General features: G+C 33.4%; 2 protein-coding genes, 1 long non-coding RNA gene and 1 pseudogene across 5 annotated transcripts; 2 read left to right on the forward strand and 2 right to left on the reverse strand.

Annotated features, from left to right (window-relative positions):
- The first annotated feature begins 577 nt into the window (after positions 1 to 577).
- LOC149519209 (uncharacterized) lies at positions 578 to 3,378 on the forward strand. Of its 2 annotated transcripts, XR_016341611.1 has the most exons (4): positions 578 to 1,004; positions 1,104 to 1,279; positions 1,661 to 1,816; positions 2,587 to 3,378. It is a non-coding gene; the product is annotated as an uncharacterized LOC149519209 (long non-coding RNA). The 2 variants fall into 2 exon arrangements; XR_016341610.1 differs by lacking the exon at positions 2,587 to 3,378 and having other exon boundaries at positions 1,661 to 1,970.
- A 581-nt stretch (positions 3,379 to 3,959) lies between these two features.
- On the forward strand, positions 3,960 to 7,717 carry LOC111276511 (disease resistance protein At4g27190-like). Its single transcript, XM_089759721.1, has 2 exons — positions 3,960 to 4,290; positions 4,982 to 7,717. The coding sequence occupies exon 2, from the start codon at positions 4,994 to 4,996 to the stop codon at positions 7,715 to 7,717; it is 2,724 nt and encodes a 907-aa protein (XP_089615847.1). The 5' UTR covers positions 3,960 to 4,290; positions 4,982 to 4,993.
- Positions 7,718 to 8,902: 1,185 nt separating this feature from the next.
- LOC149519210 (uncharacterized) lies at positions 8,903 to 10,115 on the reverse strand. The gene is made up of 2 exons (XM_089759722.1): positions 9,625 to 10,115; positions 8,903 to 9,178 (listed from the first exon to the last, which is right to left on the reverse strand). The coding sequence occupies exons 1-2, from the start codon at positions 9,739 to 9,741 to the stop codon at positions 8,903 to 8,905; spliced, it is 393 nt and encodes a 130-aa protein (XP_089615848.1). The 5' UTR covers positions 9,742 to 10,115.
- Positions 10,116 to 12,155: 2,040 nt separating this feature from the next.
- LOC149519211 (stem-specific protein TSJT1-like) lies at positions 12,156 to 13,399 on the reverse strand (annotated as a pseudogene). Its single transcript, XR_016341613.1, has 4 exons — positions 13,152 to 13,399; positions 12,823 to 13,063; positions 12,621 to 12,740; positions 12,156 to 12,527 (listed from the first exon to the last, which is right to left on the reverse strand). The product of XR_016341613.1 is annotated as a stem-specific protein TSJT1-like (transcript).
- Between the last annotated feature and the right edge of the window lie 249 nt (positions 13,400 to 13,648).

Consider the following 13,648-nt stretch of genomic DNA (forward strand, 5'->3'; position numbering starts at 1 on the left):
GGTAAATCTCAAATATCTTGATTTCAGTTACACGAAAATAACAGAGATGGCCGATGGAATGTTGGCAAACTTCACATCCCTTCAGCACTTATCAATACTTGGATTTGATTATAAATTATTCGTGAGCAAAGAGGAAATAGGTGGATTAATGAGGAAGTTGGAAATCTTTGAAGGGTGTTTGTTTGACTGGAATGAGTGGAACAGTTATGCCCAAGCTTTGCATGCTCGAGAAAGATGGCCTCGTCAATACTTCATTTTAGTGGGTGATCGATTAGCATGGGATGATTTAGACAATAATTCGAAAAAATACATTGAATTAAAAGGTTGTGACATGATCTGTACAAATGGTATTAAGATCCTATCTGATGTTGAGGTTTTGACTATTGTGGAATGCACTGTGGATTTGTGTGAAGAAGAGTCATTTTTCTTGTGGTTTATCCCAGTGCCACGTAATAATTTTTCATTTCTTTCTCGGATTGTGATAATTAATTGTAAAAAAATAAAGAATTTTTTCTCGTCCAACTGGGTGCTGCACAACCTCCAAAATTTGAATACTTTACGTGTTGAGGATCGCTGCGATATGGAAGAAATAATAGCATCAGAATCAGAATTGGAGGGAGAAGGAAATGGAGTTGCTATCAAACTTACTCTTCCAAGATTAAAGAAATTGGAATTGTGGGATCTACCAAAATTGAAGAGCATTTGTGGTGCAAATGGAGTAGTGGTTTGTGATACTATTGAGGAGATTGTTATTCGTGAGTGTCCAAAATTAAAGAGGATAGCTCTGAATCTTCCGTTGCAAGATGATGGCCAACCATCTCCTTCTCCTTATCTTACAATTATTGAAGCATATCCAAAGGAGTGGTGGGAATCGGTGGAGTGGAACCATCCAAATGCCGAGTCTTTGTTGGATCCCTACATTTGACATGTAGTTGCATGTTCGTTGATATGCTTGACCACCACAGCGGTCACTTTTTTCTTTGATCAAATGCCCGACCACAATGGTAGCTTATTTCTAACATTTCCTTTTCATTCTTTCTTTTTTCTTTATCCTTTTCTATTTTCTCTTTCTTATATGTTAATCTCATGCTTGACCTTTCCAGTTTTCTTAGAGATCTTTCAGCACACCAAGGATTATTTGTTTTGATTATATGGCAGCAGCAGCAATAGCAACAGCTCACACAGTTTGGTGTTTGTAACTCCCTTGATGCATGTTCTTTTCAAGTCTGATATGTTTCTTCCCTTCTTGTTGATGTTTACAAGATTCGTGAGAATTTAGGTAAGGATGAATAAATTTAGGTCAAATTCTTCAATTGCTCATATTTGGACTGGTTCTTTTCTGAATCATCTTGATAAAACTAATTCTTTTTTTCACAAAAGTTTTCATCAAGTTATTTATGGCAATTCCTTAAAATGCTTTGTTCAAATTCAAAATCATTACAGATAATGCTTTGTTGACATTCATATAAACAAGTAAAGCACATTTTGAAATAAAGATGAAACGTTGTCTTGATTTTCACCGTGATTTTGAAGAACTATGCATTAAGCTAGATATAATTTCTTCAAAAACATACTTCAGGATTAATGTTTTCTTTTTTGCTTTATATTGTCATTATATATAATTCTAATTAATGTTTTTTGTGTTCTTATCTTTTCCTAGGTACATAACCTGCTCCAGGATTAGAAGTGGCAAATGCTCACTCTGGGATTGAAGTAAAGTAGAATAGTAAATTTCACTCGTCTGCTGAACACCAGTGTTCCTCTCAGTTAGCTCAAATCATCTTCACCAACTTTAGAATTACTTCTGTTTTCTAGTGTAATATTTATTGGCTATGTACTTTGTTTGATGTCTGTTACAAAAACATGTTAAGAATTTCTCGGTATTAATCTTCGAAAACTAAATGCTCTCTATTTGATTGTCAGCCAGATTCTTTTTACCCTTAGTTCTGCTGCAAAGTTGTTTGATTGTATTTCCTTGGGTCAAACTTATGTTTTTGAAGTAATGATATTTAATTTCAAAATTAATTGGTGAAGTTGCAAAGACCCTTAGGAACAAAATTTGGGCATAGTTGATGGAGGATTGGAGTTAGGGGAGGAGTGAGTAAAACGATGGTAATGGAATTGAAAGAGTTACAAGCTGCAAAAAAAAAAATCTAGAGAAGGTTTCTAGCAGTAGGTGTAACATTAGTTAAAGGAAAAGTTGGGAAAAAGAGTTCTATTGAAATGCATTAATCTGGATCAGCAAACTGAACATGAACAGAACATTGCTCTAACCACTGTGTAAACCTTGATTGATTGTACCGCAGTTGATGTCTGATAAAGATTTGTTTACTTTAAGTCCACAAAAGCTCACTAATTAGTCTCCACCAATTCTTGTTCTTCTATACACTTGCACATAATAACTGTCTCAAGATTTTTCTTATTTGTGTTTGGATTCAATTCTGTTCTGAATCATCTTAAGCAAGAAATAATTTGATCTTTTTTTGTGTTGCTGGTGGATCGTTTCAGTCTCTCAATTATTTCATTTTTTTCCCTCAAATTTGTGAATCGAAAAAAAAAAGTAAAATCTTACTATGGTATTGCTAGGTGAAAATGAAGCTATCCAAATCAATAAAGGAGATTTAACCATTGGAAGCTGGCTTTGTCAAATTTTCTCTGCCATGAATTTCTGTTTACTCCCTCCCCATACCTCATGACTTGAGCTTCCATGAAGTTGAATTACAAATATATTGGTCATTTGTCTTCTTCTGATTTGAACCTTCCTTGGTACATTCCCTCTTTCTTCTTGGTATTTCTTCGCACTTTCCATTTTCTTTGCTCCTCAGTTTTACACCTCTTCTAGCATGGTTCTACTGCTGGCAAGGGAATTGCATTTGCTTCTTCCTTTTAGCTAGGCCTTTTCGTCACTGCCTTGAATAAGTATCAGGTAATTTTAATTACTATACTCTGTTTCTTTTTTATTCTTATAAATTGTGAGAAATTTCATGCTTTGTTCATAAAATATTTAACTTTACTAGGATGTTGACTTGACTCGACACTGATTGTTGACTTGGGTTAGTAACTTATTATTCAGATGCTTGAGTTTTTTAGTCTCTTAAAGCTCAAGATGCATGAATATTTTGATCAAGCAATTGCCATGAGGCAGGATTGAGGACTGAAAAGCCAATGTCATATGCAGTTTGAACTGAAATTGGTGGAAATTTATTGAAAGGGGTTCTTAATTTAAAGTCTATTTCTACTTTTAAAATTGCTGTTACAATAAGTTATAGCTGAAAATTTATGTATAAATTTCATTTTTTTTCTTACAGGAGTCTAGATTTCTTATCAACAAACTAGGCATACCTCTGTATCACTATCCAAATTCAGATTCTTCATTGTGTTAAAATGGGTGCAACCTTAAAAAATTTCATGTATGTGGAAATTTCTCTTATGAATGTTGACTATTACATGATGAAAATATGTTTTTGATAAGTAGTAATAAGAAAATGGAGAATGTGTTTCAAAAGCGTCAACATGATGTAGTTTAGAATTGGAAATCATACTTAATCTAAGCAATGCCATATTTTATGCAGGGACTTAACTAAACAAGTAGGCCAAGTTTTTGAAACCGGAAAAAGTACTAGTGGTGATGACGAATTTGTCAAATTTTATTTGATTTTTCCGAATAATGTTAATACTATGAATTTTTACAATCAAGAGTTAAGACAACAAGAGTTGGTGGAATTGTGTTCTGTATCGTATTAATTTAGTAAACCTTTCCCTTTCCCGTTCTTCTTATTTTATCATGTTATGATTGGTTGCTGGGAAACTAATCATCAGATGGGAAGGATTGCAAATTACTTTTTCTTTTTTATTTGTTTTTTTCCACCAAAGAATTGGAAGTGGAAAATTGAGCTCAAAAGTTTGATATTTTGTAAAAATAATTATATTAAAAAAATGAGAATAGGATATGTAAAGAGGCATAAAGAAAAAATCTCTGATAATATTTTCAAATGATGTGACAATTGATGATTGGTTAACTGACATCAAATGACGGATTAGTATTGTATCGTTTACAGCAAAAAGTCTATTAAAGTTTTTTGTCATTGGTCGTGAATTCCACCCGTTGTCGTGTGAAACTAGCTATTAAGCCAAAAAAATCAACGTTGATAGCTATTTGTAATCAAACCTGTGGAACCCATCATGCAAGTAACACCGTACCCGTAACAATTACTCATAAATTTCGTTCATTTCTATTCAAGGTTTTGCAGAAACAACAACCAGTCTAGAAGCTTAACTCAAGGTAGCTAGGTAATTTAATTTACGGTACTTTATTTCTTTTTCATGCTTTTCATGATTTTGTTTGCTCTTTTTTGTTTCATTTATGCTGTTTCTTTTCCTTTTTCACTACTGATATTGGCTTATTTTAATTATTTGTTTAAAATTTTCATTTCAACTTTGTTAATTTTGTTATTCTTTAGAAAAATGGATCTTATGATCAAGCAATCACATAAAAAAAAAAAAAAACTTAAAATCTTCTTTGAAATTAATCACTTCAGCTTTAGGTTCTGGTAATAGTAATAGTAATAGAAATAGTAATAGCCTTGATAACTGATTTGTTGGGTTTCAAGGACAAGGCTCTAACTTTTTAATTCTTGAGAGCTGTGTTTTGGTGATATAAGTTGAAGAAAGCATTATTACCTTTGAAATGAAGAAATGGGCAAGACCATAAAGTAATAGATTCATGAACCAACCTTTAAGCACTTGGAAACGATTATAGGAAAAAATATACATGATTGCTATAATAGTATTTGAAACTGGGAAGACACCATCTCCATAGGGATCAAAGCAATATATAATATTGATTCACATCTTTAATAGCCAATTGTCTCATTAAAATATGTTCTTTAGAGATTTACTCCATCTATACATTTACATGGTTAGAGTTATAAAAGTTCGTCAAAATGGTTTATGATATACGTAGTTGTTCTAATGTTCGTAGGGACTTACAACGATGGATTTTTTCCTTAGTAAGATTGTTGAATTTTGGGACACTCCAACAAACCTTGATGAGAAAATGAATGACCTAAAGAGAAAACTGGAGGGGCTAAATACTCTAAAAGAGGATACGAAGTCAAGAATGAGCACAGAGCTGCATCCCAGAAAGAAACTAAAGAAAGAAGTTGAGTTATGGTTCAGAAATGTTGAAAGATTAAGCGTCGAAATCCAAGACCTTGAACAAAAAATTGAACAAAGTAGTTTTGCCTCACGTGGGTTCCTCAAAGGAGATGTTTTGAAGAAGATGCAAGAAGTGGATGAACTTCTTCAAGAGGGTAAGTTCCACGACGGTTTGGTAGTTGATAACTCTGGGTGGATTGGACAAACTCTATCGACGACAAATTTATTCGGTGGAGCAGCAAAGATTTGTATGGAAAAAATTTGGGCCTACTTGATGGGTGCTGATGTTCAAAAGATTGGAGTTTGTGGAATGGGAGGAATAGGTAAAACAACCATCGTGAAGCTCATACACAACCAACTTTTGGAAGAGACTGAAAAGTTTGACATTGTGATATGGATCACTGTATCAAAGGAGATGAACATCATTAAACTGCAAAATAGGATTGCAGGTGCAATGAAAGTAACCCTTGATGAAGATGAAGATAAAACAATAAGAGCTGGGATGATACATGAAATGTTGGCTCGTAAAGGGAAGTATGTGTTAATACTAGATGATCTATGGGACAAATTTTCTCTTGAAGAAGTAGGCATCCCCGAGCCTTGTAATGGCAGTAAATTATTGCTAACAACTCGGTTATTAGATGTGTGTTGCTATTTTGGTTGTCGAGAAGTTAGAGTGCCTACTCTTTCAAAACCAGATGCATTGAGGTTGTTTTGGGAAAAAGTAGGCCAAGGTGTTTCCAATCATCCAGATGTAGTACCCTTTGTGGAATTAGTTGCTTCAAAATGTGCTGGTTTGCCCTTGGCTATTGTTACAATAGCAAGCAGCATGAAGGGTGTACATGACGTTCATGAGTGGAGAAATGCACTCCATGAATTAAATAGACATGTAAAAAGTGTGAATGAGATGGAAGATATGGTATTTCAACAACTTCAGTTCAGTTATGATCGTTTACAAGATGAAAAAGTGAAGCATTGCTTCCTCTGCTGTGCATTATATCCTGAAGATTGGGAAATTGATTCAAATGAGCTTATAAATCTTTGGATTGCGGAAGGGCTTGTAGAAGAAATGGATAGCATACAAATAGAGATTGACAAGGGGCATGCCATACTGAATAAACTCAAAAACAGTTGTTTGATAGAAAATGCTAATGTATATAGAGGTCGAGTGAAGCTTCATGACGTTGTAAGGGATATGGCATTACGCATCACAAGTGTAAGACCACGATTCTTGGTGAGAGCTGGCATGCAATTGAAAGAGATACCGGATGTACAATATTGGAATGAAGATTTGGAGAAGGCTTCATTGATGGAGAATAGGGCATTACAAATTCCATCCCAAATGCCACCCCTAAAATGTCAAAGGCTCACAACATTATTGTTGCCCAAATGCGCTATAGAGAGTATTCCAGATTGTTTCTTTGAGCAAATGCATGGACTCAAAATTCTTGATCTTTCTCATACTTCAATTAGGAGTTTACCAAATTCCATCTCTAATTTGGAAACTCTCACTACGTTATTGCTTCATTCGTGTGCAGTTTTAAAAAAGCTGCCATCTTTTTCAAAACTTCAAGCTTTAAAGAAGTTAGACCTTGGAGGAACATATATCAAGGATATCCCTCATGGGATGGAAAGATTGGTAAATCTCAAACATCTTGATTTGAGTTACACGAAAATAACAGAGATGGCCGATGGAATATTGGCAAATTTCACATCCCTTCAACACTTGGACTTAAACGGAGTTTATCATAGAATATTCGTGAGAGGACAGGAAATCGGTGGATTGAGGAAGTTGGAATTCTTTCAAGGGAGTTTTGATGACTTGAAGGAGTTGAGCAGTTATGTTCAAGCTTTGCATGCTCGAAGAAAAACACCTAGTCGATACTACATTTATGTGGGTGATCCATTGTCGGATGTTGCATATGGGTTGGAAAAAGCCATTGAATTAACTGGTCGTCGTAACATCTGTACAGGTGATATTAAGCTCCTATCTGATGTTGAGGAATTGAATATTGTCAACTGCACTGTTGGTATCTGTGAAGAAAAGCCATTGTTCTCGTGGTTTATCCCGGTGCCACATAACAATTTTTCATCTCTTTCTCGGATTGTGATAATTAATTGTAAAAAAATAAAAAAGTTGTTCTCGTCCAATTGGGTGTTTCAGAACCTTCAAATTTTGGATAGTTTATGTGTTGAGGAATGTGGGGATATGGCAGAAATTATAGCATCAGAATCAGAATTGGTGGAAGAAGGAACAAGTGCCATCAAACTTACTCTTCCAAGATTAAAGACATTGAAATTGAGGAATCTGCCAAAATTGAAGAGCATTTGTGGTGCAAATGGAGTAATGGTTTGTGATTCTATTGAGGGGATTGAATTAATAAATTGTCCAAAATTACAGAGGATACCTCTAAATCTTCACTCACAAGATGATGGCCAACCATCTCCTCCTCGTTTTCTTACAACAATTCGAGCATATCCAAAGGAGTGGTGGGAAATGGTGGAGTGGGACCATCCAAATGCCAAGTCTCTGTTGGAGGCCTACATTAAGAAACGGTAGTTGCCTGTTCGTAGTAATGCTTGGCCTTTCCAGTTTTCTTAGAGATCTTTCCCGCACACCAAGGATTATTTGTTATGATTATTTGGTAGCAGCAGCAGCAGCTCAAACACTTTGATGTTTGGAACTTTCTTGTGGCATGTTCTTTTCAAGTTTGATATGATTCTGCCCTTCTTGTTGAAGTTAACAAGGTTTGTGAGATTTTCGATGAGGATGAACAATTTTGGTCAAAATCTTCAATTGGTCCTTGCACTCAAGTCAAATATTGATTTTTGTCTCGCTTTCCAAATTTGTATGAATCAAGTACATCATTAACACCATCAACATTTGACTTGAGTGCACGACCAATTCTAAGGTCTAACTGAATTTCAGTTTTTTTCTGCACAAAGATGACCTTTATGCATTTTCTTTTAAGTTTTATTGTTTTCTACTTCATATTTTCCCGCTTTTCGGCACCATCAATAAAGATTTTGTTCCCACTGAATGCATGCCGTTAGTGTGAAAAGGAAGTTTGGTTTGATGCACTTACCTGGCATTTTTATGGTTATGAAGATGACTAGCATGATTCATGCTTTGTGGATTATATTTCATTTAGGACTGGGGTCTGTTTGGATTGAATTCCTTTTCAAGAAAGTATTCATCAAGTTCTTTATGACAATTCCTAAAAGTATTTTGTTGAAATTCAAAACGTAATGGCTAAGGCACATTTTGAAATAACGTGAGAGGTCCTGATCCTCACCATGATTTTGAAGAACCATGCGCTAAGCTAGAAATAAGATTTTATATTATTTTTATTATTATTATTATCATTATTATTATTATTATTATTATATACAATTCTAATTCATTTTTTTCTCATCTTATCTTTTCCTAGATACATTTTCAGCACGAGGATTAGAAATGGCAATTGCTCACTCTGAGATTGAAGTAAAATAGTAAATTCCACCCGTCCTGACCACCAGTGTTCTTCTCAGTTTGCCTGAATCATCTTCATCAACTTTAGAATTTCCTTTGTTTCCTACCGTAACAGTTATTGCCTATGTGCTTTGTTTCCTATTCAAAACGTGTAATAAAACTGAGAGAAAATTATTCCCATTTTCTTATTGAGAATGCAGGCTTTGCCAAGTTTTCTCTGTCAAGAATTTCAGTTTACTTTGCATGCGTCCACTCCATACCTAAAAATATAAATCATTTAGCCATGGACAGCCTAAAGAAATTAATTTGGGGGTTGGAAGCTGGAGATTGGGTAGCTCTTTGTAAGAAGAAAAGTTCATCCAATCTTTGGGTCAACAAGAATGGATGAGCTGTCGCAGAAGCTACCAATGCTTTCAATCTGGGCAAATATACACCAGCACTTACCTCCGCAGAGTGGTCAAAACCATATGCAATTGAACCATCCCAAAGATCCCCATACCCTAACAAATTCTTGTACTTGATTGATCCTTCCACTAAGGAAGACTTAGCCTGCAAAAACATCATACAATCATAATTCACAGAAATTACAGAATTAAAGCATTATATCCATATTTCATAACATATTCCAATCCTATTCACAACCTTCTGCACACGAAAGCTAGCTAAGAATTCCCATACTAGAATGGCTAAAGATAAAACTGAAGATTAAGCATATGTAAAAGGAGAATTTTTACGAGAGGATTGAATCAGAAATTAAGAATCAATCTCTTAACATAGCTCAACACCAAATTCAGAAGACCTAAAATTGGATTTTTTTTTTAATCCCAATTAAAATGCAATGCTAAGCACTTTTTTTTTCCTAAAAAAGAAACAAATTTTAATAATTTTATGGCCTTCGTATCCAACATCAAATTAATTACATTAATTTCTTCACAATAAGAATAATTTAATTATTCAGTGAATAAAAAACCTAAATTTTTACAAAGCATATTTACCTCAGCTTTCGTATAAGCTCCAATCTCTCCCGATAACCGATTCGCAGCTTCCTGAACCTCAATAATGACATTGGCGCTTCCGGGGATCGCCGGCGGGCCTGAATCGAGCGTGATCATAACGAATCATATAGTCCGAGCGATTTCAGCCGCCAATTGACCGCGTTCGATTCTCACAACAGCTCCTGACTCGTGGTGGTTTTCTTCAAAGCTTCTGACGCTTCGGCTTCGATTATGTAACCTTTGGTCTTCGTGTTCCCTTTGATGATCACGTCGTGGACGTGGATTGAAATGGGCCCGATTAACAAACGTCGCACTAGAGCGTCCATTTTCAGCTTCACCGCTCGGGGCGTGGCGGGTTCCAACGAGACGTCGTGTTCGTATTCGTCGTCTTCTTCTTCATCTTCTTCAACAGCGTCGTCTTCGTCGAATTCATAGGCATTATCGGGGTGTTGGTTTCCGGGTCGGGTTTCGAGTCAGGGTCGGGCATTGCTAGAAATCAGAATAACAGAGAGGGAGAGCGATTGAGGACTGAAAGAGAGTATTAATGCCGGTGGTCAACAGGTCAAGCAGTCCTTTTTTTTTTTTTTAATTTCTTAAACAATTATTATTATATTACATTTTTATTTTAATCATATTTCCTAATATTTGAAAAAGAAAGAAAGAAAGTGATTTTTCAGAGAAATTATTTCATCTGGGTAAAGTTTTTAGATTTTACATGCCACATATAATATATTAAGAAAATTACAAAATAATTATAAAAATATAACAATCTTTTAATCATGCTTATGAAATTATACTTTTAATGAAGCGTTTGATTCGTGAAATTTTAAATTTCGAAGAAAATTATAATCTTTAAAAAAATATGATTATGAAAAAGTATGAAGTTTTATGATATCTTATTTTTAGATTTATGTGTTTTGTTGGAGGCATCTAGAATTACTTAAACATGCGTTTGTATTATAATGTCTTTCACTATATAATAAAGACAATAATTTATCATATAAAAATAATTGACAAATAATGCATTGATCTTAAAAAAAAGTCATAATTGATTATTTTAATAAAATTACAATATATAATTATTGCGTTTATGATCAAATCAACATAGTAATTAATTGTTTTAAAAAATTACAATGAATAATTATAGCATTTATTTTCAATGAAATGTAATAATTGATTTTTTAAATAAATTACAATGATCATTATTACATTTATCTTCAAAGAAACATAGTAATTGAATTTTTTACATATTTCAAAAAAATTATAAGAAACAATTATTGTGTTTCCTTGAATAAAAATCAATAATTGATTTCTCACCTTATTAATTGACTTATCATTAATGGGTTATATTGTCATTAATTGGCTTATCATTGGCAATTATTAAGTTTCCACGCGATAATTGCCTTCTTAGCACATTAATTAACTTATCATTAATGGTTTATAATGTCATTAATTGGTTTATCATTGACAATTATTGCATTTTTTTTTTAAATGAAAAGGCAATAATTGACTTCTCAGTACATTAATTAACTTATCATTAATAGGTTATAATATCATTAATTGGCTTATCATTAGCAATTACTATATTTCCTTGAATAGAAATGCAATAATTGATTTTTCAGTGCATTAATTAGTTTATCATTTAATGTTGTTAAATAAATTTTTTTTTTTCAAAAAGCATAGTAAATAATCACAATTACAATGTTGGTTTAAAAAATTTTAAATTTCTTTACTATACATTAATTTTTAAAAGGGGAAATAGAAAAAAAATATTTTTTATTTAGAAAATTTTGGTATAAAAGTATTTTTTTTTAAATCTTAAAATACCACAATGAGAGGTTTTTTTTTTTTTTTTCATAGGATTTTAGGTATTGTTGATAATTTAAGATTTTCTCTAGGAATTGAATACCAATAAATCAAATGTAGAAATCAAATATCCACAAGTAAAATTTCAAAAAAAAAATTTTAATTCTCCTAAACCAAATACCTTCTAATAATTTACAAAAAATTCATTAATTTGTTTATCAAAACTACAATTTGAAGGAGGGGATTTGAATTTGAATGTTGTTAAGTATTTTATTTTTGCTTTTGTAACTCAAAAATTTTAGTTTTTTTTTTCTTTTCTTTATTGGCATAAACAATTTTATAGATAATCCTAATTATTATAATATAAAAAATTTGTGCCATTGCACAGGTAAGGCCAGTAATCAATATCTAAATTAAAAACGATGCTAAATATATAATGGCTAATAGGGACTTCATGTGGGCCCACTATCCTAGAGATTGGATTAAAATACATTTGATTTAGATTTTGGGTAGATAATTACAAATTGAAATAAGTTTTGCCCATGAGCTCTATTTCATTATTAAATTTTTTTTAAGAATCATCATCATCATCATCATCATCATCATTATTTACAAAAGAGACCATAAAAAAATTATAAATATTGAATTTTAAATTAAAATCCAAGTTTAACTATACTTTAAATTAAAAGACAATTGACAATATTATAAGCGAAGCAGAATAATAATCCTTATTCATTTGGTTATTATTTACAATCCCAAAAGAAAACATAACAAGAAAAGTACAAAAAATTCAAGGACGTCGAAAAAAAAAAACAAAAACCAGAAGAAATCCTAGTGTTTGTTTCAGCTTTGATCATGTCCGGAGAACAAATTTCAAAGCAACCTTGTTTTGGTAAGGTATGTTTATTAATGTGAATCCCAGTGAGTCCAATTTGTTTCACTTCCCACACGTGGAATGCTGTTAACTCTTGTGTAGACATCAACCTGGAAATTAGCTCCACAAATCACTCCTTCACTGTCTATTCTTGGCATTGCTCTGATTTTGTTCATTGGATGTTCAAAGCTCATCAGGCCTCCCTCGCTATGGAACATGAATCCTGAAAATTCCCCACAAATCAACATTTGTATCAGATTCATAACATCATCATTTTATGAACCAATTCCACTAGAAAAAAGCACCTGTCAAGTACCTGTTGGGAAAGGAGCAAAGGATTTGGCACAGCCTTCTTTGATGACCTCCAAATCATCAGATATGACAACTGAGCCATCAGCTGCAATTCCCCAGAATAGCTTAACCCACCATCAGCACCCTGGAAAATAAAAAATGTAATTCCAATAAGTCAATTCTATTGTCCTGATAGTTCAATTCTGATGCTGGGAATAATGACTTACCGGTGCAGCAAAGACAGTTCCAGCCTTGCTGTCATAGATAGGAAAAGCAAAGCTTCCATCAAGATCCTTAACAACCCGATCAGCAGGGTATGGACCCCTATCCCTCAGGGTCCTATATGCTTCAATCACAAACATGGCCTCATTGCTCCCTTTCGACAGACCATATTGCCTATTCAGCGTATAAAGACTGTTCAAGCTCCCCAGGAAGACACAGTATATATCATCAAATCCTCAAAATAACCTGCAAATTTAACCCCAAAAGAAACTACTGATCATGCAAGTAGTGTAAACTATTGGTCTTCATATCAGCAATTTCCATGTAAACTTACCTTTGATGAACTAAATAGGGGCTTTCAGGGCGAACATAAGCAAGAACAGCAGCATTGCCAAAGCTCATGGAAAAAGTGTTATGAGGGTGATGAGAAAGGAACTCATTCAGGGTTTCATCAGGAAGTTTAGGCTTCTTAGAAGATTTGTGAGAAGCTAGACTATTCAGCTCCTCAGGAGGGTAAGCAAATTCCTTGCGAAAAATAGCTAACATTTTTTCAAACTCTTCAATCAGACAGAAAAGTCTAATAAAAATGATTAGTTTTATGCAGATACAAATATATGTCAAATGATCATATGGACGTAGATATTTGCCATGAAGGGTTTAATCACTATTTATATGATTTTTGAGGATAAGGATTCTTGGGCCCCAATATCTTCTTATCTTCTGAAATTTCTTTTGTTAGTTTTCTGACATGATATAATAACTTTTCTGCAACCTGATGGATTTGTTTCTTTCCATTCTTATTTGCCTATCAATGAGGGAGTTGTTTGTCCT

The sequence above is a fragment of the Durio zibethinus genome, chromosome 4 (genome assembly GCF_047325235.1).
Source record: "Durio zibethinus cultivar Kanyao isolate XHJ-2024 chromosome 4, ASM4732523v1, whole genome shotgun sequence".
In the NCBI taxonomy this organism is placed as follows: domain Eukaryota; kingdom Viridiplantae; phylum Streptophyta; class Magnoliopsida; order Malvales; family Malvaceae; genus Durio; species Durio zibethinus.